Source organism: Meles meles, chromosome 7 (assembly GCF_922984935.1).
Source record: "Meles meles chromosome 7, mMelMel3.1 paternal haplotype, whole genome shotgun sequence".
Taxonomy (NCBI): domain Eukaryota; kingdom Metazoa; phylum Chordata; class Mammalia; order Carnivora; family Mustelidae; genus Meles; species Meles meles.
Window position 1 is genome coordinate 89,055,071 of NC_060072.1, and position 27,026 is coordinate 89,082,096.

General features: G+C 40.6%; 1 protein-coding gene across 5 annotated transcripts in view; it reads left to right on the plus strand.

Moving 5' to 3' along the window:
• The window catches only part of SCN8A (sodium voltage-gated channel alpha subunit 8), a 188,543-nt gene that overhangs the window by 79,452 nt on the left and 82,065 nt on the right, over positions 1–27,026 (plus strand). For 3 of the 5 annotated variants that reach the window (XM_046012736.1, XM_046012734.1, XM_046012737.1), the window contains exons 3-7: positions 11,663–11,781; positions 13,826–13,915; positions 14,541–14,669; positions 16,450–16,541; positions 26,743–26,964. In XM_046012736.1, coding sequence (XP_045868692.1) covers positions 11,663–11,781; positions 13,826–13,915; positions 14,541–14,669; positions 16,450–16,541; positions 26,743–26,964 — 652 coding nt within the window. Of the gene's footprint in view, positions 1–11,662; positions 11,782–13,825; positions 13,916–14,540; positions 14,670–16,199; positions 16,292–16,449; positions 16,542–26,742; positions 26,965–27,026 lie in introns of all 5 variants that reach the window. The other 2 variants (XM_046012735.1, XM_046012738.1) reach the window with 1 other exon arrangement.

Consider the following 27,026-nt stretch of genomic DNA (forward strand, 5'->3'; position numbering starts at 1 on the left):
CCCCCCCCTTGGTAGACCCGGAACAGAATACATCTTACTCTGAATTAGCAGTGGCAAAGCTCCTCCATCTTGGGCTCCAAGCCCCACACTGCTAATTAGAAATGAAAAGCCTGTGCTTTTCAGAAGGTTCGTTTTATGCCGGCATGACATATTTATTAATATTCAGTGCCATAACTCGTTAAGGGCTGTTCCACTGCTCTTAATGGGCCTCGTGCTCAAATGCATTTAGTGGCTGTTATTATAAACTGATATTTCCCCTTGGACAGTAAACCACAATTCAATTTCAGTTTCCCTTTTAACTCATTTACTTCACAAAGATCTAATTTAAGACAGATTAGGTAAAATATTATTGGACTTCATGGACACCAAGTGATTATTGCTTAAGAAGTATTCTTGTAAGAATCCAAAGCTTGCTGTCCTTCCCATTCATTCTTCCTGGGCTTTGAAGAATCCAGTGTTGAACAAGGAACTAAACTCCTTTTCTAGATTCTTATCAGCAGTTTAATGATTACTAAGATTTTATTAGTCATGCATATGGCTTTAAAACTATATATTTTTAAAGTCAGCCTGTCACCAGTCATCTCAATTCATTTTCTCTCTCCTATTCACTGTTCTGCCAAGAATGGGGCGTGGAGGTGGGGGTTGCCCTGGGACTGTTCCATGCTGCCCCCTGCCCACATATAAGCATAGTTTTCAGGGTAGTATCACAGCTGTTGACCCTGGGCTTTGACAAGGTATCGCATGAAAGAGCAAAATAATGAATTCAGGAGAGTTCTACCAACATGTAATGTGAAAGAATAAATAATAATAGGCTTTCTCCTCAAAAGTATGGCTCGCTGCTTTGTTGCACTTCATCTTGGATACTTCTGCATATTCTCCAAGTCACAGAATCACAGATCTCAGAGCAGGAAAAGGCCTGGGCAAGCCATCATTTTACAGATGAGGAAAGTGAGATCCAGAGAGAAGCAGGGGCTCACCCCAGCTGTACAGCTAGGTGGAGGCCGGTAAAGCAGGAGAACCTAAGTGTTTGAAGACAGGTGTTTTGGAGCCCCCCCCCCCCCTTTTAGTGACCTGGAAGATGACTTGGTGGTTTCCAGATCCTGGTGAGCAAGATTCCTCTGCAGCTTATTGAATCCCAAACCTCTGTGGTGGGCCTTGTGAATCTGCATTTATTTTTTCTTTTAATTAACATATAATGTATTATTTGCCCCAGGGGTACAGGTCTGTGAATCATCAGGCTTATACAATTCACAGCACTCACCATAGCACATACCCTCCCCGGTGTCCATAACCCAACCACCCTCTCCATACCCCCCCCCCCCCCCCGCCCCCGGCAACTCTCGGTTTGTTTTGTGAGATTAAGAGTCTCTTATGGTTTGTCTCCCTCCCAATCCCATCTTGATTCATTTTTTCTCTCCCTGCCCCCTACAATCCCCCGCCCTGCCTCTCAAATTCCTCATATCAGAAAGATCATATGATAACTGTCTTTTCCTGACTGACTTATTTCACTTAGCTTAATACCCTCTAGTTCCATCCATGTTGTTGCAAATGACAAGATTTAATTTCTTTTGATGGCTGCATAGTATTCCATTGTATATACCACATCTTCTTTATCCATTCATCTGTTGATGGACATCGAGGTTCTTTCCATAGTTTGGCTATTGTGGACGTTGCTGCTATAAACACTTGGGTGCACATGCCACGTCGGATCACTAGGTTTGTATCTTTAGGGTAAATACCCAGTAATGTGATAGGGTCGTAGGCTAGCTCTATTTTCAACCTTTTGAGGAACTTCCATAGTGTTTTCCAGAGTGGCCGCACCAGCTTGCATTCCCACCAACAGTGTAGGAGGGTTCCCCTTTCTCCGCATCCTTGCCAGCATCTGTCATTTCCTGACTTGTTAATTTTAGCCATTCTGACTGGTGTGAGGTGGTATCTCACTGTGGTTTTGATTTGTGTTTCCCTGATGCCAAGTGATGTGGAGCACTTTTTCTCTCTATTCTGTTTCATTGATCTATGTGTCTGTTCTTGTGCCAATGTTCTTGTGTCTATTGGTCATCTGGATGTCTTCTTTGCAGAAATGTCTGTTCATGTCCTCTGCCCATTTCTTCATTGAATTATTTGTTCTTTGGGTGTTGAATTTGATAAGTTCTTTATAGATCTTGGATACTAGCTCTTCATCTGATATGTCCTTTGCAAATATCTTCTTCCATTCTGTCAGTTGTCTTTTGGTTTTGTTGACTGTTTCCTTTACTGTGCAGAAGATTTTGATCTTGATAAAGTCCCAATAGTTCATTTTTGCCCTTGCTTCCCTTGCCTTTGGCGATGTTTCTAGGAAGAAGTTGCTACGGCTGAGGTCAAAGAGGTTGCTGCCTGTGTTCTCCACAAGAATTTTGGTGGATTCCTGTCTCACATTGAGGTCTTTCATCCATTTTGAGTCTATTTTTGTGTGTGGTATAAGGAAATGGTCCAGTTTCATTCTGCATGTGGCTGTCAAATTTTCCCAACACCATTTGTTGAAGAACTGTATTTTTTCCACTGGATATTCTTTCCTGCTTTGTCAAAGATTAGTTGACCCTAGAGTTGAGAGTCCATTTCTGGTCTCTCTATTCTGTTCCATTGATCTATGTGTCTGTTCTTGTGCCAATACCATACTGTCTTGATGATTACAGCTTTGTAATAGAGCTTGAAGTCTGGAATTGAGATGCCGACAACTTTGGTTTTTTTTTTTAAACATTCCTCTGGCTATTAGGGGGTCTTTTCTGGTTCCATATAAATTTTAGGATTATTTGTTCCATTTCTTTGAAAAAAATGGATGGTATTTTGATGGGGATTGTGTTAAATGTTTAGATTACTTTAGGTAGTATAGACATTTTCACAATATGTTTTCTTCCAATCCATGAGTGTGGAACATTTTTCCATTTCTTTGTGTCTTCCTTAATTTCTTTCATGAGTACTTTATAGTTTTCTAAGTATAGTGTCTTTGTCTCTTTGGTTAGTTTTATTCCTAGGTATCTTACGGTTTTGGGTGCAATTGTAAATGGGATCGACTCCTTAATTTCTCTTTCTTCTGTCTTGCTGTTGGTGTATAGAAATGCAACTGATTTCTGTGCATTAATTTTATATCCTGACACTTTACTGAATTCCTGTATGAGTTCTAGCAATTTTTGGGTGGAGTCTTTTGGGTTTTCCACATAAAGTATCATATCTTCTGCAAAGAATGAGAGTTTGACTTCTTCTTTGCTGTAATTAACTCCTATGTAGCCAGTTGGGCCTAGGTCCAGAACTGGTGTTAGTGTGTGACAGGGTTCACCCAGCTGTGCCCTGTGGGTCAGATCATCTCTGCCATTTGTTGTTGTATGGCCCATGGGTTCAAAGGGTTTTTACACTTTTAAATGGTTACAGAAATGTCAAAGGAAGAGTAATCTATTGTGATGTGAGAAAATTACATGAAACTTCAATTTCCTTGTCCATAAATAAAGTTTATTGGAACACAGACACTCTTACTTGTTTACATGTTGTCTGTGGTTACTTTGCCCCACAGCGGCAGGCTTGAGTTGACTGTGCAGCCCACAGAGCCTGCAATATTTACTGTGGCTCTTTATGAAAGAGATTTGCTGTCCCCTGATATACACGATGCTGTTTGTCACATGAGTACTGCAAATGCCAGTGTTGAAAGGGAGATTCCTAAGCTTCGACTACTTATCTTAGTCTACACACCATCTTGTTTTATGCTAAAGATGCAGTTATGGAAGGGGGCACCTGGGTGGCTCAGTCTGTTAAACATCTGCCTTTGGCTCAGGTCATGATCCTGGGGTCCTGGAATTGAGTCTTGCCTTGGGCTCCCTGCCTAGTGGAGCTTGCTTCTCCCTCTGCTCCCCACCTATTCATGCTCCCCCCCATCTCAAATAAATAACTAAAATCTTTTTTTTAAAAGATGCATTTGTTAAAAACTGCATATACATTAAGCATATGTACTAGTTATTTTAACAATAAAGTATATTTTATCGTAATACAGCCGGCTACTGGAAGTATGGAGGATTCATCTTCACTGGAGGTGGTTTTATGTGGACCATGTGTTTATTTCTCTTTGAGTGGAAAAAAGATACCTTCTTTTTTTTTTTTTTTAAGATTTTATTTATTTTATTTAACAGACAGAGATCACAAGTAGGCAGAGAGGCAGGCAGAGAGAGAGGAGGAAGCAGGCCCCCTGCTGAGCAGAGAACCTGATGCGGGGCTCGATCCCAGGACCCTGGGATCATGACCTGAGCTGAAGGCAGAGGCTTTAACCCACTGAGCCACCCAGGCGCCCCAAGATACCTTCTTTTTATACTTGATGAAGACCTAGGATGGAAATATTTAGAAAAGAGTGCTGATAAACTATTTTTACTCTATGCACAGTATTTAACACCTAAATTATGAAATTTCTACTTCACACATAAAATGTAAAACACTCTTTTTTTTCTTCTTTTAAAATTTACTTACTTTTTGACAGAGACAGAGAGAGCGAGCACAAGGAGAGGGAGTAGCAGAGGGAGAGGGAGAACCAGGCTCCCCACTGAGCAGGGAGCCTGATGCAGTACTCGATCCCAGGGCCACTGAGCCAAAGGCAGCTGCTTAACCAGTGCCACCTACACGCCCCACATAAAATATTCTTCTTTTTTTTTTAAGATTTTATTTATTTATTTGATAGAGATCGTAAGTAGTCAGAGAGGCAGGCAGAGAGAGAGGAGGACGCAAGCTCCCCACTGAGCAGAGAACCCGATGCGGGGCTCGATCCCAGGACCCTGAAACCAGGACCTGAGCCGAAGGCAGAGGCTTTAACCCACTGAGCCACCCAGGTGCCCCACACATAACATATTCTTAATAAAGCCTTTATACCTATAAAACCATAGTTTTTAAATTCACCAAAATCCCTACTTTCCTTGCCAACTCCTCACTTACTAATTCAGAATCCTAGCTGCCTCCTGGCTTTTCTTCAACCAAGACTAACAGTTTCCATTCTTTCATGTCTTCTTTTTCTTTTGCCTCTTCTCCTAGTCCCTCAACTCAGACACACAAGCATGTGTTCATTAAGCAGCCAGCAGATAGCTGTTCATGTGCAGATGCTGACTCCGCAGTAGGGGGTACCCTCAGTGGACCTCTACACCCATCTTTCCATGATCTTTCCATGATCAAACTCAAAGATCAGAGAAATGGAGGGTGCAGAGTATGCTACTTTCAAAAGTCCCGTTCCCTGTCTTCCTCTAAAGCAGGTGGGTGATTTTGTAAAGGTCTGGCCTGGTGGTTTTTAGATCCTGGGACATGGGCCAGTGCTTCTTTCATTGCTGCTTAGGCTTTTATGTCGTGTGCCCCAGGGGTTCAAATTTCTCATTCACCAGGGAATCCATCCCCCATACCAGTCTCATTCTCTGCCACATTGCCACTAATCAGCCTCTTAATCTGGCACAGGAGAAGCTGTAAGGAGGCTCTAAACTTGGCATAATATACTGCTCTTTGCTGCGTGACCTTTGCTGCGTGACCTTTGCTAGGTGGTGTCCCTCTCCTGAGCTTTTGTAAAATGCATAGAGGAGAATAATTCCTCCCTTACCCATACTTCATGGGAATATTAGGAGGCTGAATGAGGAGGTTATTTAAAAGGCTTGGCATTTTCATAGAGGGAGTTGCTATAGAAACCCAGAGATGTACAAGTACTTCAGAGAGGGAGTTTCTGGAAAGTCCCAGGGTCTTTGTTTCTTTGGGTAACCAAAATATGGAAGATCTAGCCTTTGACCTGCTTCAGCTTAACCCTAGGTCTACTGCTTCCTCTTGCTTTTAGGATTCGGCTTTCCTGCAGCACGTCCCACCAGAGCCAGTACCCTCTGGTAACAGGAAGAACATTGTCACAGTGCAGTCTCGAACACTAGGGCTGGTGAATTGAGCATTTCCAGAATACATATGGCATAACACCAACACTGCTTTCCTACTGGGAGAGAAAGGCGTGACTGCCAGATTAGGAAAGACTAGACGATGAGAGGAGAGGATTTTTGGCAGTTTATTGGAAGTGGGTGCGTGGGTTTGGGTTATTGGAACTGTGGGAAGAAATGTGAGATTGACTCCTGCCCTCTCAGAGTGTAAAACCTAGTTTTGGGGTAACTGGTTGGGGCAGTGGGAGGGTTTAAAAAAAAAGGTTTAGAATGGAATGAAAGGCAAAAGAAGTCCAACTATAAATAGGAGTTCAGAAAAGGGAGAGCTCAGAGTAATTGGGAATATTTCATTAAAAAGTGGGACCTCAAGACCAGTTTCAAAACCATGCTTCCTCTGTGGGAAGGAGGGATGTGTTTGGAGAGTGTGCAGGGAAGAGCAACATTGGTAAGGCCTTAGTCTCTTTAGTAACTGATGGGTACGTGGATGTTGGTGGTATTGTTCTTGAGCCCTTTTTATATGTCTTATACTTCTTAAACAGTTCATTTTTTTGTTCTGTTGCTGTGGTGTTTGTTTTTTTACTGAGATATTCACAAGTTCATTCACCATTTCAAAGTGTGCAGTTCATTGGTGTTTTGTTCACATGTTGTTTAGTCATCACCACTATCTAATTCTGGAATATTCTTGTCTCCCCAGAGAGGCCCCTTAACAGTGACTCCCCATTCCCTTCCCCATCCAGTCCTAGGCGACGTCTAACCAACTTTCTGCCATAGATCTGCCTATTCTGGACATTTCATGTAAAAAGAGTCCTACAGTATGTGCCCTTTTGTGTATGAATTCTTTTCAAGATTTTTCAAGGTTCACCCATGTTGTGACATGAACAATCCGTCATTTTCTTTCTTTCTTTCCTTTTTTTCTAGGGCCAGATGTCTTTAGTTTTCAAAAAGTTCCTCCAATCATTTTGAAGTTCAAATGGGTTAGGAAACCACCTTTGGCTATTACTTTTCTTAATTCTATTATTTGGCTTGGAATAAAGCTGATTTTTATAAATTTGTCAATAACATCTTACTGAGCACTCTTCAGATAATAATGTATATATTTTTATTGTGGTAAAATGTATGTAACATAGAATTTACCATTTTAACCATTTTTAAGTGTACAATTCAGTGATACTAAATATATCCATCATCTTGTACAACCATCAACACTATCCATTTCCAGAGCTTTTTCATCTTCCCAAAGGGAAACTTATACACATCAGACAGTCTTTCCATATCTCCTCCTCCAGTGCTTGGTAAACTCCATTCTACTTTCCATCTCTATGAATCTGCCTATTCCAGGTTCCTCATAGAAGTGGGACTTTATATCGGTCCCTTTTTGTCTGTCTTATTTCACTTACCATGATGCCTTGAAGGTTCATCTGTGTTCTAACATATAAATGAATCTCATTCCTTTTAAAGACTGAATAATATCCCATGATATGGATAGACCACATTTTGTTTATTCATCCATCACCAATGGACATTTCAGGTCATTTCTGCTTTTGTACCATTTTGAATAATGCTTTAATAAACCTTCATGTATGAGTTTTTTTGTGAATACCTGTTTTCAGTTCTCCTGGGTACGTACATACCTGGGAGTGGAATTGCTGGGTCATATGGTGACCCTGTGCTTACCTTCTAAAGAACTGCCAAACTGTTTTCCAAACTGGCTGCATCATTTATGTCTGCCAGTGATATGTGAGTGTCCCAGCTTCTCTACATCAGTGCCAGCACTTGTTCTTTCCTTGTTCTTTTTTTTCTATTATGATCATCCTGGTAGGTGTGAAGTACTGTCTCATTGTGGTTTTATTTGCATTTCCTTAATGACGAATGATGTTGAACATCTTTTCATCCGCCACTAGTTTGTCTGTCTGCCTTGCAGAAATGTCTACTTTAAAATTGAATTATTTGTCTTTTTACTATTGAGTTCTGAGAATTATTTTCTAGTCTGGCTGCTAGACCATTCTTAGATTCACAATTTGCAAATATTTTTTCCCATTCTGTGAGGTTCTCTTAACCTTCTTGATAGTGTCATTTGTTACACAAAATTTTGAATTTTGATGAAGTCCAATTTAGATCTTTTTAATTTGGTTGTTTGTGCTTTAGGTGTCACAAGTATGACACCACTGCCAAATCCAAAGATGTGAAGATTTACACTTATGTTTTTTTTTCAAAGTGTTTTATCATTTTAGCTCTTACATTTAGATCTTTGATCCATTTTAAGTTAATTTTTATATAAGGTGTGAGGTAGAGGTCCATATTCATTCTTTTGGATGTGGTTGTCCAGTTTTCCCACCACCAATTATTGAAGGCTAGGCCACTCTTTCCTCCTTTGAATTGTCTTGGCACTTCTGTCAAAAATCAATTTGCGTAGTCGTATGGGTTTATTTCTGAATTCTCAATTCTGTTCTATTGATAGATATGGCTATCTTTATGCTAGTACTGCAGTCTTGATTACTATAGCTTTGTAGTAAGCATTGAAACAGGGAAGTGTGAGTCCTCAAATTTATTCTTAATTTTCAAAATTGTTTTGCTCTTTTGGTTCCCTTGCATTTCTGTATGAATTGAGCATGAATTTCTCAACTTGTTAATTTCTGCCCCAAAAAGCAATTGAGATTTTGATTGGCATTGCCTTGAATTTGTAGATTAGTCTGGGGAGTATTGCCATCTTAACAACATTACATCTTCTAATGCCTGAGCATGAGATGGTTTCCACTGGTTTAGGTCTTCTTTGATTTCTGTTGATGATGTTTTGTAGTTTTCAGTGTACAAGTTTTATACTTCGTTTCTTACATTTATTCCTAGGTATTTTGTTCTTTTGGATGCTCTTGTAAATGGAGTTGTTTTCTTAATTTCCTAATTTTTGGATTGCTTATTGCTAGTGTATAGAAATACTACTGATTTTTATATATTGATCTTGTATCTTGAAACTGTGCTGAACTTGTTTATGAGCTCTAATAGTTTTGTGACTGTGTATTCTGTAGAGTTTTCCATATATAGGATCATTTCATCTGCACATAGAAATAGTTTTACTTGCTTAATTGCCTTGCCTGGAACATCCAGTACAGTGTTGAATAGAAGTAGTGAGAGGGACATCCTTGTCTTATTCCTAATTTTAGAGAGGAAACTTTCAGTTTTATCATTAAATGTGATATTAGCTACATGCTCTTCATCAGGTTAAGGAAGTTTCCTTCTATTTCTAGTTTGTTGGGTATTTTTATTATAAAAGAGTATTGGACTTTGTTGAATGCTTTTTCTTCATCTGTTGAAGTGGTCTAGTGGTAATTGTCTTAATTTTATTAGTATGTTGCATTACACTGATTGATTTTTACATTTTTTAAAAAAGATTTTATTGATTGATTTGACAGAGACAGGAAGAGAGGGAACACAAGCAGGGGGAGTGGGAAAGGGAGAAGCAGGCTCCCCGTGGAGCAGGGAGCCCAATGTGGGGCTCGATCCCAGGATCCCAGGATCATGACCTGAGGCGAAGGCAGAGGCTTAACCAACTGAGCCACCCAGGCGCCCCCATCGTTGTATTTCTTGATCATGGTGTATAATCTTTTTATATGCTGCTGGATTCAGTTTGCTGGTATTTTGTTGAGACTTTTGTGTCTGTATTCCTACCCTTAGGAATATTACATATTACATATCTGTATATTACATTTTTATTATTACATATTATATTACAGTTTTGTAATATATAGGCATATTACAGTTTTGATTTTTTTGTGTGATGTCTTTGTCTGATTTTGTATCAAGGCAATACCAACCTTACAGAATGAGTTGGGCAGTGTGTCCTCTTCTGTTTCTTGGAAGAATTTGCAAAGGATTGGTATTAATTCTTTAAACATTTGGTAGAATTCATCAGTGAAGCCATCTGGTACTGGGCTTTTCTTTGTGGGGGTTCATTTTTTAATGCAAGGTGCAGAAGAGTATTTATAGTACAATCCCATCTGAGAGAGAAAGTAAGTCTTTTTAAGGCTGTATCTGTATGCTTGTATTTACACAGAAAAGTTCAGAAAAGATGTACAAAAAAAAGATACATAACAGCAAAGATTATCTTTGGGTAATAAGATAGAACTTAAGTCTTCTGTGCCTTATATATAATTACAAGTGTGTATTGCTTGGTATTTTTTTTTTCTTTAAAGATTTTATTTATTTATTTGACAGAGAGGGGGTTCACAAGTAGGCAGAGGAAGGCAGTTGGTGGGGGGGAGCAGGCTCCCCGCTGAGCAGAGATGCGGGGCTCCATCCCAGGACCCTGAGATCATGACCTGAACCAAAGGCAGAGGCTTAACCCACTGAGCCACCCAGGTGCCCTATTTTTTTAAAGCCAACTTAGAATGGCTAATGTTTGACAATATGTTCTTTCATCCACACAATGAGTTGCCAGTGCTGTGTACTTGCCACTGGCCTTGTCTCCTTAGGAGCTCAGTCTCCTAGGCCCCTGCCTCTCCAGCTTCGTATTCTGCTGCACCCCTTCTCTGCTTCTCCTCCATCAACACCAAATTACCTGTCAGTTCCCTGAGAATGGCCCACGGTTTTGTGCTACTGCGCCTCTCTACATTCTATTCTATTCCCTTTCCCTGCCAGCCCTTCCCCTTCCAAATATCAGTTCCCTTCCTTCATGAATACCTTCCAACTCACTCTCCTCCCTTCCATTCTTTACCCAAGGGGAAAAACCTCCCCCTCCTGCTGCCTCTCATACAGTACGCATATTTTTCTTACTGAACTTTTTATTTACCCTGCATCATAATCACTAGTTCACATATATATCTTCCCTAAAAGTACAGTTTTATCCAATTTTGTAACCCAGACTTTAGCACAGAATCGATGCTCAGAAGTACTTTTGGAATTGAATTTATGAGACAAGAAAAGGCATTGTGGGTAGGATGAGCAATGTGAGCAAAGGCCAGTTATGACTTACTGTAACATGGCAAGACAGGAAGATTCACGTTGGGAAATACAGTTGAATGATTTCATCAAGGCTATTTGGTCATGGAGGCTCTTGAGAGCCAGAGAGAGTAGACTCCATAGGTAAGCCCCAGTGGAATGGAGAGCTCTTCTCACTTACTTCAAGTCTTTGCTCCATTGACCACCCCCTTCAGAATGGGTCACCTCTCCATTCACACGTCCCCTGACCCCAGCACTCTCTGTCTCCCCTTCCCTCATCTTCCTCCTTTTTCCATAGCTCTTACCACATTGTATATCATTTACTTTTTCATTATGTTTTTTTTTTAAATCTGTTGTCTTTCTTCCCCATTAGAATGTAAGCTTCCTGCTCCACGGTAGCCTTATTCACTGCTGTTTCTCGAGCACCTAGAACATTGCCTGGAACACAGTAGGGATGTAGAAAACAGTTGTTGGGTGAATGAATCCCAAGTTAATGAACTTCATTTTCTTGTCCAGAACTGGCAGAGTACAGCCTAGGTATAATTCAAATATGTTTCTGAAAGAAATAGATAAATTTATAGAAGTACATAAAATTGCTAAGATAGTGCCCATTGTGTGTTATGTCTGTAATCTGGGGCAGGTTAGGGGAGGGATGGGAGGGAAAGAAAGTCACAGTGTCTTAAGGTTTCTTGCCTTAGAAACCAGCTTGGGGAGTCAAAATTATAAATACATTTGAGTTTATTTATTTCTTGCCTAGAAAAATGTTGTTGTGTGTGGTGACTAATTCCCATGCTTTAATAATTTCTCTTTTTCTTTCTCCACAGACCTTTGTAGTATTAAACAGAGGGAAAACTCTCTTCAGATTTAGTGCCACGCCTGCCTTGTACATTTTAAGTCCTTTTAACCTGATAAGAAGAATAGCTATTAAAATTTTGATACATTCATATCCTTTTCTACAAATGTGGGCTGAGTGCAGCATTTGCATGGTCGCTGGTATATAGAATATGTTTCTGAACTTTGACAATTGAATTGTATATTAAGTATCTTATCAGTAGTATCGTTGACAGTAGTGTTGGAGCCAGCAGTTTGTGTGACCTTCTGCCAGATCCTGGGCTAAGCTTCAGCCAACTCTCTTTTCCTAGAATGATATCACGGGAGTCCGGAATTTTGTTGGTATCACGAGGGGAGACAAATCAAGACAGTAACCTGTAACTGAAGTCTTACTCTTTAAAGTGCTCAGAGTTCAGTAATTTCATCCTGAGGCAAAGGATTCAGTTCTTTAACACAAGTTCAATGCTAGAATTTTTTGGAAGGCCGCTTCTTGAGTATAAAGAGTCCAATGAATGCTTTAGAAATCTGCCTTGAATATTTCTGATTTCTTGAGCAGTGAGTATGGAAAGTGCCAGAGACAGTTTCTCACATTAAATGGCCCCTTCGTATAGAGGTTTAGATTCAGATTGCAAGCCCGATATGAGTCTCTACTCGCATTCCCCCCCCCTTCAGCAGAAAATGCCCATTTACTAATGTGAGCTGACTTTTATATCTTATTAATATAGGAGAGTGTATGACAGATGAAAAATTATGTGATGAGTTCAGCAACTTCACATAGTGACTTTATATTTAATGGTTGGAGTTTAGTTTGTCAGTACTTAGTCCCGTGCTCTGAAGAATATTGTATTCTCCAAGTAGGATGAGCAAAGTGGCGATTGGAACTTAGTAAATTGGTTGGCTAAGCTGTTGGCGCATTTTATTGACTCTAAGAATTCAGCAGCACAATTCCAAAATCTGTGGTTTACAAGGAACATTGTTCTGAAACTTAAAGGTTTACAAGGAATAAATAATTCACAGTGAACTTCTTCCCCTTTTGTTCGATCAGAAGGCAGCATCTTTTTCTCTTCTAACTGGAATGTGTTATTCCCGGAAGAAAAGTTGAGCTGTAATGAAGAAAAAATCCAGCTGTAACAAGTATTTTTTTCTTTTAAATACTCCATTAGTAGAGTGAGGATGGTGAAAGCCGTTAGCAAGAGAGAGAGTTAGCAACAAATGGGATATGGTTTCTGTGCTTGTTAAAGTGACAGTTTTTTGAGTTTGAGTAACTCACATGCTGACCTAAAGGAGTTTATTTTTTTTCTCAGTAGACAAAAAACAGAAAGGGTTGAGAAAAATCTTGGAGGGAATGGAAAAAGCAACAAAATAGTTTGCTCTCCATAAACATTCCTGAGCACTTTCAGCATGATCAGATGCATCTTCCCCATTATCTAATTCTTAGTGTGGTGGTGCATATGTCCTTGAAATCCTCACCCAACAGGTCGTGACTCGTTTCCCAGACTGTTCAAATGCCACGCATAGCGGCTGTTGCCTTGCTCTCTAAGGACAATTCAGCCCTTTGGGGACCTAGGGGCAAAAGTGAACTGTTGTGTTCTACACCTGAAACTACCATAACAGTGTGTGCCAACTATACTTCAATTAAAAAAAAAAGTGAACCATTAATTGCATGTAGGTTTCCAAATAACTAGTTATGCAAGAAAAGATAATTAACTTAACAGTAAATGAGTACCAAATAATATAGATTTGATTTAATGTGTTTTTTCACCTGATGATTTGGGCATCTGGTAGACCGGTAGATTTCTGGTTACTCTGTACACCAGGATTTAGAGGCTTATTCCATAGCTGAGGCTGAAGAGGGAAGGGGTAGGGGGGAAGATGATTTGTCCAAAAGGAGTAGAGCAGTGACAGCCCTTTTGAAAGTAAGAGAGTGGCTCTCCTGCTGTGTCCACCCACAGTTCTCTGGTCAGGTGTGGATACATATGGCAGCATTCTGTGTTTACGGTGGCTTTCATTATCACCTCGCCGTTTCCTTGTCCTCTGTGCTTTGTCTCCTTTCAGGTTACTGACTTAATTCTCATGATACCCAATGTGAAATGTGTTTACTTTCTGAGGAAGAAAATAGGCCAGATTTTGTATATTCTCCCTTGACTCTTTTCTACAGTATTTAGCATGATCATTATGTGCACTATTTTGACCAACTGTGTATTCATGACTTTTAGTAACCCTCCTGAATGGTCGAAGAATGTGGAGTAAGTAGCTCATTTATTTATTTGTCTGCTTGCTTGTTTTAAAGATTTTTACACACCAAATCTTGCTTTGCACAGTTTATCCATCAAGGAAAAAAAATTTTTTTCCCCACTCTTTACTTCACAGAGAAGGATGAGGATCCATGTAGAATTTAGGAAATATCCTTAGAAGTCAACTCTAGAAAGAGAAAGTGCATTCTGGAAGTTACTGCCCTTCACCTCCACACTTACTGTGCTGCCCAGTGCCTTTGACTTGCTGCCCCAGCGCCATTTTGTGCCCTCAGTTACTCCCTCATGACACTGTCTTCTTCTCCAACATGAGGTTTCCTATTTTTTTTTAACTTGTCTAAAGTTAAAAATAGCTCTGGGGCCTCCTCACCTGGTTCAAAATGATCACCTACTAGATGGCACCCAGTATAGCATTCCAGAGTTCTTGGTTTTGTGTTTGGGTAAGTTTCCTTCAAAGCATCCCTTTCTCTTCCTGCCTTCCTTTCTGCTGCATTGGCTGTGCCCGTCCCGTTTTGTCTCTACTAGTTGAAGCCACATTTCAGGCACTGTTACCTTCAAAGATTCATTTAAAGTTTCTGTCTGTTTGGAAATTACCTCAAACTCTCCATTTCTTTGACAGGTACACATTCACAGGGATTTATACATTTGAATCACTAGTGAAAATCATTGCGAGAGGTTTCTGCATAGATGGCTTTACCTTTTTACGGGATCCGTGGAACTGGTTGGATTTCAGTGTCATCATGATGGCGTAAGTTGTCTGCTTGCTTTACTGCTGTTCTGGCTGTGATTGTGTATGTGTGGTTGTATTCCTGGTTGTGTCTGTAAGTGTGTTTATGGCCAGTTATAAGAAGAACTAATGGATAACCATTTAAGGCCAAACAGGCTTATGCCTGTGATTCTTGCTTGTGAGGACAATGACAGCATGTTTCCATGGGAGAAGGAAAAGCCAAGGTTTTACAGCGAGGAAGGAAAGTAGCAGGTGATTTTCCATTGACATGCTCTCATATTTTCTTCCCCCTTATAACACTGATCAAGGTTTGCCTGCTTATCACCGTGGGGCCTTGGTGAAGATTTGAAATTTTTTCGGTGTTAACCTTAACCTGAAAATCAGTTTCTTGGATATGTTATATCGCGTGTAATTTCATGAGGCTGGTCCAGATGTTGCAGACTTAAGAGCACATTTTAGAGTTAAAAACATGAGCCAAGATATCCAAACTGGTCCCTTCCTAAGGAAGTAAGTACTGACCAGAAGTTCAAACTATTGTGAGAGGGCAGTATGATCCCCACATTAGTGTGGTAGCTGCATGTTTGTATACCTGTATCTCTTTGGGAAATGTAACTGATGGTTGAAGAGCTAGAACAGATTTAACTATTTGTATTTTCAGGTGCGGGAGCACTCTGGTATGGTGGAGAGTAGGGGCGTTGCATGGATTGTGTGTGTGCATGCAGATATATAAGAGAGTGAGTGCGTCTGTATATATTACGGGTCTGAGCGTCAGAAAGATGTGTTTCAGCTGTAAAATGTGAACGAGTGAACGCTATGCATTGAATATTTGAAACTGAAACTTTGACTTTCTGTTATATTAAGGCAATTTCCAGCTTTCCAACATTATGAATGCACACTGGTGTTCATTTAAAATTTAAGTGTCCTTGCTGTGCACAGAGCTGGCGATAAAATGGGCACTTAACACAATATTTGCTTTGATCCCATGATCCTGAGCCCTGCTCTTGTATGTCACAGGCACTTCCTCTGAGGGCGTGACTACAAAGATATGCGTGCAACTCTTCGATAAGTCATATATGTAGACATTAAGGCACTTTTGCCATAGTCAGCTAGGGAGCTATTTGATGTAAATTTGTTTTTATGGGGCTTCAGCTGCAGAAATTTGCCTCCTTTTTCCTAAGAAATTATTCACAAAGCTTGGGGACATAAGCCTTTGATACATCCTGGCCTGCCTTTTTGCTAAAAATAATGAATGGACCAAGAATAGTCATTCTGATTGGGATCCACACAGCATGGTGCTGATTAAGAGAGTAAGCCCTCAGAACCTCCTGGTTGTATCAGTTCTTTCAAATATTCTTTCAAATATTCTTTTGAATTCTCCTTGCCCAACTGAAAAAAGAAATGTGTTCTTTAAGTGTTTATATTTGGAAATTTTCTTTTTCAACAACAAAAAGAATGAAATCATAGCTTGTGTATAAGACCCTTTCTTCCCCCCCATTGTCAAACCCTCGCCCAGTGGTACCATTACAAGTTAACTTTGGTTTGATTCTGCAGGTATATAACAGAGTTTGTAAACCTAGGCAATGTTTCAGCTCTACGCACTTTCAGGGTACTGAGGGCTTTGAAAACTATTTCGGTAATCCCAGGTAAGATGGCCCGGGGTTGGTGTTAGGTGTTGGGTTAGGGCCCTGACGTGACGTATTGTACTTTTTGTTTTGTTGTGGTTTTGTTTTTTTTTCCTTCGGTGTTTGTGTTCGTGTCTGTGTTTGTCATTTGTGTCTGTGTGTGACCTCCCTTACTACAGATATGTGACAGAGTTTGTGGACCTGGGCAATGTCTCAGCGCTGAGAACATTCAGGGTTCTCCGAGCTTTGAAAACTATCTCTGTAATTCCAGGTGAGAAAATTTACACACACAATGGACTGCCTCATCGCCTCTTTGCCCTCCATTCATTGTGTCCACCACATTCTAAACCGGTGTCAGCACACTTGATATGGCCTTGCATTCCGCATGTTCTTCCTGGGAGACGTTCTCTGGAATGGCCTTTTGGTCCTCAGGCCCTTGCGATGGCAGCGCTGGCCAGGCATGCAGCCCCCATTCCATCCATGCTTTGAGAAAGCACGTGCTGAAAAATCACTTGGATCCTCCAATATCTGAAAAAATTGTCACAGAGCTAGCTGTCTCTTTAAACATTGATCATTTGCTTCCTGGCCTCATGGAATTACAGTATATTTAACATTCACCGTCATCCCATTGCTTGTGGTTTCTAGGCTTCCTGTCGCATGGTTTGCTGATGGGATGTTATTCAATGAACTATACTGTTATTGTAACTGTGTTAATGGACTTATTTAACCACAGAAGACACCTACCCTGTTAACTAGTCCAGTTTTAGAGCCAAACAGAAGAGCCTTGGAGTTAGTGAACAACTTTAGTAATCAGTAGCACATCCTATTGCTGTCTCTTTCACTGGAGTAAGAACCAGTAGACATCTACTATGTATGTATTCAGAGGCCATTCTCAAACACAAATCCCAATGAAAGCTTGTGCAGATGCTGTTAAAAACAGTGAAAGGTAAGATAACATACCTACGTCTGAATGTATGGGCAAACAACAAGGACAGAAACTTGAGAAGGAAAAGGAATCAATCAGTGGGTGGCTGTGAAGTAGTTAACTGACAGTGGTTTCATAACTTGTGCCTCTTTCTTTTTGGTCCTGGTTGAACTAGCCAAGTGCTTCTAACCTTTTGAGAGTTTTAGGTCCTTTTGAGAAGCAGGGGAAAGTTCCCAGACCCCACTGAAACCCATCTATGGACCCCACATTAAGATCCTTAATTTAATTTAAATCCTTACTACCAGGTAGTGCTTAACCATTTTTTCCAAAGGCTGGTCTTGAAATCTGGAAGGGAAGATATTTGAGCTAGTCTTGCTAGCCTGAGATACATGGGCAGTAACATGGCAGAAATCAAGAGTGTGCAGTTGCTGGCTGGTCTCTGGTTCCATTGAGGGGCTTTCAGGGAAGACGCCCAAGGGACCAAGCTTCCCACTGCACTCTTGTAGAAGCAGGGACATGAAGAGCAGAGACATCCTATTCCTGGCGTCACATGGCTTTCCTGGCAGCCGACTCAGAAATACTCCTCTTTTCCCCTTTTCGACTTTATCTAAATATCAGACACAGAGAGAGGGAAGCCTAAAGACAGAGTCCTGGAGAAGGCTGACTTGGAATGTGGCTTTCTGAGAACCTCAAGGAAGGTAAACTTCAGTTTCTCCATTTACAAATCTAGGCATGAAGTGGGCCAGTAAATTCAGGCCCTACTAAAAATTAGTTCTTTTCTAGTTAGCAGTGGGAGCTTTCTCCCTGTCAGCTAGAGGTTGGGCATCAGTTGGAGTACATTCTTGGCAAAAAAAACTACAACCCTGACTTACCAAGGTTCATTTCTTAGCCATTTTAAATCCGTTTGACAAAAAAAGTGAAGCTCATTCTCCAGGCAACGTCACACAGCTCATTGATGGTGGTTTAACCCTTAGGAAGGCCTTGTCTTATTTCTTCAGGCATCTGGAGCACGAAATCTGTATTTTCATTTTCCCTCTGCCCTCTTTCTTCTCTGGCCTCTTTTAAATATGATCCCATGTTTTCTGCTCACTTCCCCCAATGTACTCTGCAAGGCATCTGTCTCTTTATGTTCTTGTGATCTGAAAACTTCTCTTCCAGAATTAAATTGGAAAGCTGCGTTCTGTTCACTAACTAGGGCAGCAGATGCTATCTCTGGTCTAGCTTTTAGCTTCTCTCTCTGCTGTACGGATAGCTTCTGACCATAGCACTTCTGCAAGGTAACTCTTGACTGGGATCAGATTACTTATCCTTATTATTAACCTGTCTATCTGTCTATCTGCAAAATCTATTTGTAAACACAGAGTGCTGCTCTATCAGTGATTTTCGTGTAGCAATTATTATTATAAAGAAGAAACCTAGACCCAAAGAAAAGGTTTGTATCAAGCCTTAGACCTCCACTTCACAATTTGAAATAGATTCCAGATTCCTGTTTCTAGAAGCACCCCCACTCGAGCTGGCTTTGCGAAGTTAACTGGGATGCAAAATAACTGTAACGGCTAATAAAGACAGTAATAGATCTGTCTGTGAGTGGTGTAATTGGTATTTGAATTAAAGTGTGACTTTTCATGCCAAGTCCTTTCCCTCCCTGTTCTATTTATAGAAGACTGTGGCCCTGTTCCTACCTGCCTGTTAACCAGCTCTCCTTTCAAGGTGGGAGCACCATTGCATGAGTCACTAGACCTGGTGCCATCCCTTGACTGGAAATCTCGGTCATTCTGACTCTACTGTAAAGCCAGGCCTTAGTCCCCTCTTAGTGAAAGCCATTGTTGTGCACGCCAAGTTTTCTCATGGGTCAGTTCAATGGTACTGGGGCTCTCTTTACCTTTTCCTGTCCCCAGTTTGATTGTAGGCTCTGGCAAAAGCTGCCAGGAACAGAAGCAAGGGCAACCACATAACTGACTTGAGGTCCGCAAGATCCCACAAAGCCTTTAGCTCCCTTCATGAGAGTTCTGCCTTCCTGGATAGCTCACCCACTCACCTGCCGTCCCTCTTAGCACTTTTGGTAGATAGTCTGAATGTGTCAGTGAGGTCAGGACTCCCAGAAGATGGGGTAATGCAGTGCACTGATTAGCTCCAGCCTTTTGGATAAGGGCTGCTTTGATTTAGAGCTTTCTAGTCCTGAGAAAAGACCAAACCCACATTCTGACCCTTTTTATTTGCTGAGTGGAGACCTAGATACGTATCACACATGGTGTCCTTTTTGCTCCCGAGGCCTTGGCTTAAAGAACTGTGCATGCAAATTGCAGTTACAGGAAAAGACCCTTTCTACATTTTCTTTGGTCCAGAATTTGCTGGATTCAACTCGACATTGAAGTATTCTGTGTAGAAATTCATGTCTTAAAACTTTGTTTTCAGGGCGCCTAGGTGGCTCAGTCGGTTCGTGGTCCAACTCTTGGTTTCAGCTAAGGTCATGGTCTCTGGGCAGTGGGAATCGAGCCCGGCATCAGGCTCTGTGTTCAGCACGGAGTCTGCTTGTCCCTCTCCCTTTGTTCATCTCCCCCCACCCCCGTCTCTCTCTCTTTCTCTCTCTCTCTCTCAAATAAATAAATAAAATCTTCAAACAAGCAAATAAACAAAAACTTGGTTTTTGCTTTATATTCATTTGGGGCCTGGGCATAAAAATGAGCTTCTGAGTGACTTTGTCAGAAGTTTGATCTTCTACATGTTTTAATCATGTGCCACAGGACTGACATGCCCAAAGAAAGCGTGGAAATCTCAAAGCAGGAATCTTGAGTTTTTCCTATTGAGTAGCATTTAGTGGTGTAAATAAAACCAGTTGGGACAGCCTTACTTGCCAGTTGCTTCTCATTTCTATCATCATTTCAGTGACTCCCCAAAAGCACTGCATTTCTATTTGCCAACACTAGTTTAGTATCATTTTGCTTTCTTTAGAGTTATAATTTTTTATTATTTTTCTCTTTGATTTTTTTTTTTAATTTCTGTGCTTTCGTTTCTGTTACTTTCTCTCCTTACCTGTGATATCAGGTAAGAAGCAGGAAAAAGGTTGGGCCCTTCTTCCTACCCTGGTATTCACAAAGGAAGCATTTTCTTTAGACATATGCATTATGAAGATGGCAATTTCTGCTGCACAGTGAAGGGGGATAAAAAAGTGTTTTCATACTATATTTAGACTCCTTGTTTCCTTTATAATGTTCTAGTTATTAATCCAGTGCCTCTTGTATTTCTCCTTTTCCCATTGCTTCTCAGAGAAGATAACTGAAGTTGAACACGATGGTCCTAAATGGGAAAACACTGGAGTCTCACAGGCTCCCGCTGACCCACCTTTGGGAGCTAGTTTAAGTTTTGTTCAGACTTTGTGATGCAAATTTGGTCTTGGATAAATAAATCTACTGCCTCCAGATCTCTCTCAAATTATTCTTGATCTAAAGAACCCTCAAGAATATCATTGTGAGGCTTGAACCTGCAGCAGGAAAATTGACCTGGCACAACTTTACCCTAGGGCTTGTCTGGACGAAGCCCAGACTTTGAAAATTGGGGACCTTTTTCCCCCTGGGGTGAGAACTGCTTGTTACTGCTCTTGAGGCCCGTTCCAGTGTTAATTTTGTAGAATTACCTCATGTGGCTTCAAACCAGACAGATTTCTCAACCTGAGCCACAAGTTAGGAAATATAAATTTACTTTATTTATGATCTGGCCTCACCACTGTGAAAGATTGTGATCCTGGGATGCATGGCAGATTTCTCCGGACTTGGCACATAAGCAGGCTTTGTTCATTTGTCTAAGGGGTTGGATGTCGTGAAAGGGGACGGGGGTTCAGATGCGTTTGGATGTAGCAGCTTCACTGCTTCTCAAAATTCCTCAAGTGTCCCGACTTCCTCTCTGGTAGCTGACATTTCTGTACGTTGGGTCCAGCTGTCTTTTCTTGATCTGTTGTAAATGTATTAACTGCTTCTGCTCAGACTCATCCCAATGCTAGTTAATGTTAGCCTTTTCCAAGAGTTCTCACTGTCCAATTTGCCCCCATGTGGCTTCTGTTGCACACTCTGTTGTGTAGGAGTTGTTTGAAGGAGCATTCTGCTCTGTTTGGGATAATCAGCTTCTAGTCAGTATCTTGCTTATTCTGGTGTGTGGTGGTGTGAGCCAGTAGAAGAAGCAAGGCAACTTCTCCTCACAGCCAGAACAGTGGCATTTTCCATTCTTGTACGCATCAGGTCAGGAATTCCACCAGCAGCTTATCACTTTATTGACCTATGTTGGTGCTAACAGGGAACACTTTTGCCTGGCTGCATTTACTAATGTGTGCCAGTCACTGCTGGCAAGACTGTAGAAGCTGATCTCAAGAAAGGCACTATATGAAAGACCATCAGGTACATGAAAAGATGCTCACCATCACTAGTCATTAGAGAAACGCAGATTAAAACCATAATGAGATATCAGCTCACACAAGTTAGAATGGCCGTCATCAAAGAGACGTGACAGCAAACGCTGGCATTGATGCGGAGAAAACGGAACCCTTGCACGCTGTCGGGTTTAGTAAACTGGTGCAGCCACTATGGGAAGCAGTATGAAGGATCCTCAGAAATTAAAAATAGAGCTACCATATGATCCAGCAATTCTACTTCTGGGAATATATCCAAAGGAAACGAAAACACTAACTCAGAAAAGATATCTGCACCCCATGTTCATAACAGCATTATTTACAAAAGCCAAGACATGGAAGCAATCTAAGTGTCCATTGATGGATGAACAGACAAAATTATGAGAGACATACACAATGGAATATTGTTCAGGCATGAAAAAATGACGAAATCCTACCATTTTTGACAACATGGATGGACCTTGAAGGCATTATGCTAGGTGAAATGAGTTGGACAGAGAAAGACAAATAAATACTGTATGATCTCACTGAAATATGGAATCTAAAAACAAACAAACTCATAGAAAAAGAGATCAGACTTGTGGATCCCCAAGGCGGAGTGTGGGGGGAGGAGTTGGAGGAAGTTGGTCTAAAGTTATCAGACTTCCAAGTATAAGAAAGTGCTGGGGATATAGTGAACAACATGATAACGATAGCTAACATCACTGCATGATACATGGGAAAGTTGTTAACAGAGTAATTCCTAAGAGTTCTTATCATAAGGAAATATTTTTTTTTCTTTTTGTCCTCTTTTTATTGTATCTATTTGATAAGGTGGATGTTAGCTAATCCTACGGTGATAATCATTTCACAGTATTTGTATGTCAAACAATTATGATGTATGCCTTAAACTTCTACAGTGATGTATATCAATTATTTCTCAATAAACTGTGGCGAGAAAGAAATGCATTGATAGCCCCATCTCCATAACCTGGTGTTGATGTCTGCAAATATGGTCCTTGACAATCATCAACCCTAATGGAAGGAAGAAGAGTCTTGGTGGAGGCCAGATGATCCAGTGACCATTTACATTTAACGTTGCTGTGTAATTGTGTGTCTACCTCGGCACACTAACATTATGCCACCCCACCTTTCTTCCTGTGGGACCTGGATGAAAGTCTTGGAGAGTAAATTTTTAGATGGCCATAGTTAGTGTTATTTAGTGGTTATTTTTGCTTAGTTAAGATATGTTTCTCTGAGCCCCTGTGAAGTAAAAGCTGCTGAATACCATTTCCAACTTAAGTTTTTACTTTAAACTTCTTGAGAATTGAAAAAGCTCTCACCAACGCGTTGATCTAAACCTCAGACTTCAGAAGAAAACACTTGAAGTATTTTGGGGTTTTTTTGTTTGGGTTTATGTTTTTGTTTTTTTAACCTTCTTGACTCATGTTTACAGATTTCTTCAGCAATAACTTCTGGTTTATGGAGAAAAGATTTTAAACCTGCTGATTGAGAGCATTAAGGTTTATCCCCAGGAAAATGATGAGTGCCATGTATGGTTAGTGTATTAGTCGATCATCTTTGGTTGCAAGTGAAAGGCTACATGAAGGGCTGGAATGCTTTTAGGCTTCTAGAAACCAGGGAAACCAGAATGCAGAACCAGAAAGCTCCAGATACCAGGAAGTATTTTTTCTTCATGTTTTCTGTCTCCATGTATCTATTTCCTTTTTCTATCTCTTAGCTTACTAACTGGCTTTACTTCTCAGACATCCTAATATAATGATAGAATAGGGCTACCACTTAGTTCTGAAATTTACATGTTATCGTTCCTTCCACTTGTAAAGACTACTGGACTATCTTTTGTCCTGTTCTAAGTTCCCAGAGGAAAAGGATGAGGATTTAGGTTTGATGTCCACCCTGACATCTGGAACCTACTAACAGATGGTCACTTCCTGCAAGTAAGGCTGCTAGGGGCCCAGCTTTGTAAAAGAGGGAATAATTTAGCCTCATGGCCTGGAATTTCCTGTTACATATGTGGTCTTTGAACTGTCTAGAGAGTTCCCAGCGCAGGAAAATCAGATTAGACTCATGCTAAAATTGTATGTTTTTTAAAATTTGATTGATATCACAAATGCATTGGTTTGACTGTTTTTAGTATTATACTCTTGTTGCTAATACAGACGACAGCTTACAGCTCCTTTATCCATTCATTTAAAATGGAAATGGAAATGGCCTTGAACAATCATCAAGTGTTCAGATCAGTGATTGAATCCTTCAGGGGAGATATAAGCTCTTCTTAAAGAAAACCAGGAAAAGAAACTATAACCATTCTTCAGTGACCTATTCAACTTTTCTTTTTTTAATCATGCTTTGGCTTTGAAAACAGAGCTGTGTAATTTTAGGAATCTAGAATTGAATTATTGACCTAGTATAGACCCACCTCAACCAAACCAAATACAATGAAGGACTTTTCTATTCCTCAGCAACTTATGAAAATAAGGCCCATAATACTGGAACAACCTTTACTTCTTTTTAGTTGCTTTCTGTTTCATACCACCAGTATCTTTTTACTTATCTGTGTGACTGTGATACAGCTTCTCAGGCCTTTGGAATAAGATTGAAATTTCAACTGCTTAATCTCGAAGAAATAAATATCTCTGCCCTGTTTTGAAAGACTTTTAAAGAAGATTCTTCATTTTTTCCTCTACTGCCCACTGCTACATACTCCTGTATTCATCCACATTCTGTGTATAAGAAAATGAGGTGGGACCTTGAATTTGTTCTGATATGCCATGGGTCATAGCTGGTGACTGAGCCAGGACCAGAATTCCTACTTTCTGATTTCCTGTCTGGTGCTCTTTTTGAACAGTCTCTTTTTTTTTTCCCTCCCCCCTCCTTTTTTTTTACAATTTTATTTTAAGAGAGAGAGAAAAAGACCATGATCAGTGGGGAGGGGCACAGGGAGAGGGAGAAGCAGACTCCCTGCTGATTAGGGATGTCTGCCATGGGGCTCAATCCCAGGACCTGAGATCATGACCTGAGCCGACTGAGCCACCCAGGTGCCCCTGCACAGTCTTACAAGGAGAAAAGAATCAGGTTAGAAATCTCTTGTGCCCTATGCCTGGAATGTAGACAAGCTCTTCCTAATCCCTTTGGTGGCCACATTCTCTGTGGAAGGCCCATTCTGTAAGAAAACACAGGCCTTTGAATACTTTGTGTCTCTACAGTCTTAATTCAGCTCTTTTTTCTTTATTTCTTCTTAGATCCCTTTTGAGGTATCTGTATAAGAGGACAGAAAATTTCTCATTCATTTGCTCTTTCAATAAAATTAGTTAAGTGCATGCTCTGGGCCAAGTCCTGGGCTTGGTACAGCACGCATTACTATTATTGGACTCAGATAGAAAATTCTATTGAATTCAACTTTGAAAACTCTATGTGGTTACTTGGAAAATACAGCAAAGAACTAGTCATGTCCATAGACCCCATTAGATCATCATGATACCAGGTTAGCCAATCATATCTCTTTGATGAGGGCAACGTGTGTAATAGTGATAGCTTGCAAGTGTTAAGTCCCAGGTTCTACACTTGGTATGTTATGTTCGTTATCTCATTTAAGCCTCACAACAACCCGGTGAGGGGTATTATAAATACCTTCTTAGAGATGAATAAACTGAGATTCAGGCAAAAATGGTTAATATTTGAGTCACTTACTATGTACCAGGCACTGTGTTAAGTGCTTATATGAATTATGCTTAATCCGCACAAGAGCTCCATGCTATTCAACTATAATTATTACCATTTTAAAGACAAAGAAACTGAGATTCCAAGAGGTTAGGTATATTGCTTTGGTCATACTAGTAAGTAGTCTAACTTAGTTAAGAGCAGTAATTATACAGCTGACTTCACACTTCATAGCCAAGATTCGGATTTCTCTTTTAATTTTAGTCTAATATTCCTCCCTTCAGAGGTGGTTGAGGGTTGAGATCACTCTTGAGGTCTGTGTGTCAGAGCACCGTGTCTGCCTCCCATCTATCCTGGTACACTGGCCTCCCTGGAGTGCTCAGTCCTTTGTTGCCCTTTTCCTATGGACAACCTGATGTCTGAGCATACCCAGGAGAGCTTCACACAGAATCCGTTTTGACCCAAACATCATGAACCCACCACTGTGTTTTCCTGTGTCTCCTATCACTGATGCTGCCATTGCAACTAAGAAAGCTACCCACAGGTTCAAATTTTAACCAGTGGCTTATACTTAAGTCTCAAATTCAAGTAGGTTAGATGGGTTTTTTATTTTGCTTTCAATCTAGGACAGAAAAAAGGCCAGTAGTAGAGAACAGGACATACATGTGGTCCAGAGAAGGTGTATTTGTAAATGGAAAGACAAACTGTAAATACTGGGTTGATAATAGTTAATCTTTTCAATACATTGGTATTTCCAGAACTCTTGGGAAGATATTTACTGTATTTTCTCACAACTTGGCTTTTAACCTTTCCAGTAGTTCTCTGCCCAACCAAGAAATTTCCTCACCCTGATCTTCCCATTTGTTTAATTCAGTGAATATTTACTGAATACCCGTCATGAGTTAGGCAGTCTAGATAACAGCTGTGAATGAGACAGACATAAATTATTAATTATAAGCATGATAAATGCTGTAGAGGGAAGTATAAGGTGCTATTAAATTATTAATAATAATGGGGGAAGGAGAAGAATTGAAAGTCAGAGAAGGCTTTCTGAGGGAATTCCTATATTATTCAGCTGAGCCTGAAGAATGAAGAAGAGATAGGCAGTAGGACAGGGGAATGGAAGGAAGCATTCCAGGCAGAGGCAAGAGCATGTGTGAACCCTCTGAGGCAAGTAAGAGCTTGTCTCATTTGAGGAGCTGAGCAGCAGTCAGGCTCAGGAGGGTACTTCCCAGAGGAAAAGAGCCACATGTTGGAGAAGGAACTTTCTTTTTCTTCTTAGAAAATTTTGACTAAGAATTAATATTTCTGGAAAAAAAAACTATAATATTGCTGACCCATTGTTATTCCCATGGCATAAGAGAGAGAGTGGCCATGGTTCAAGGGTGGTGCTGTGGGGAGGAGTAGAAGCCAGTAGCTAAGAGGGAGGCTGGGGGAGGTGGGGAGGGTTCTGAGGTGACTCTGATTCTGGGGCTTCTATCTCTTCAGGCCTGAAGACCATTGTGGGTGCCCTAATCCAGTCAGTGAAGAAGCTGTCAGATGTGATGATTCTGACAGTGTTCTGCCTGAGTGTTTTTGCTTTGATTGGACTGCAGCTGTTCATGGGCAATCTGCGAAACAAGTGTGTTGTGTGGCCCATAAACTTCAACGAGAGCTATCTGGAAAATGGCACCAAAGGCTTTGATTGGGAAGAATATATCAACAATAAAAGTAGGTGGCCCCTTCTCTGCAAGGGGCGAAAGACAAGTCTGTCTCAATTTACATGGTCTGAA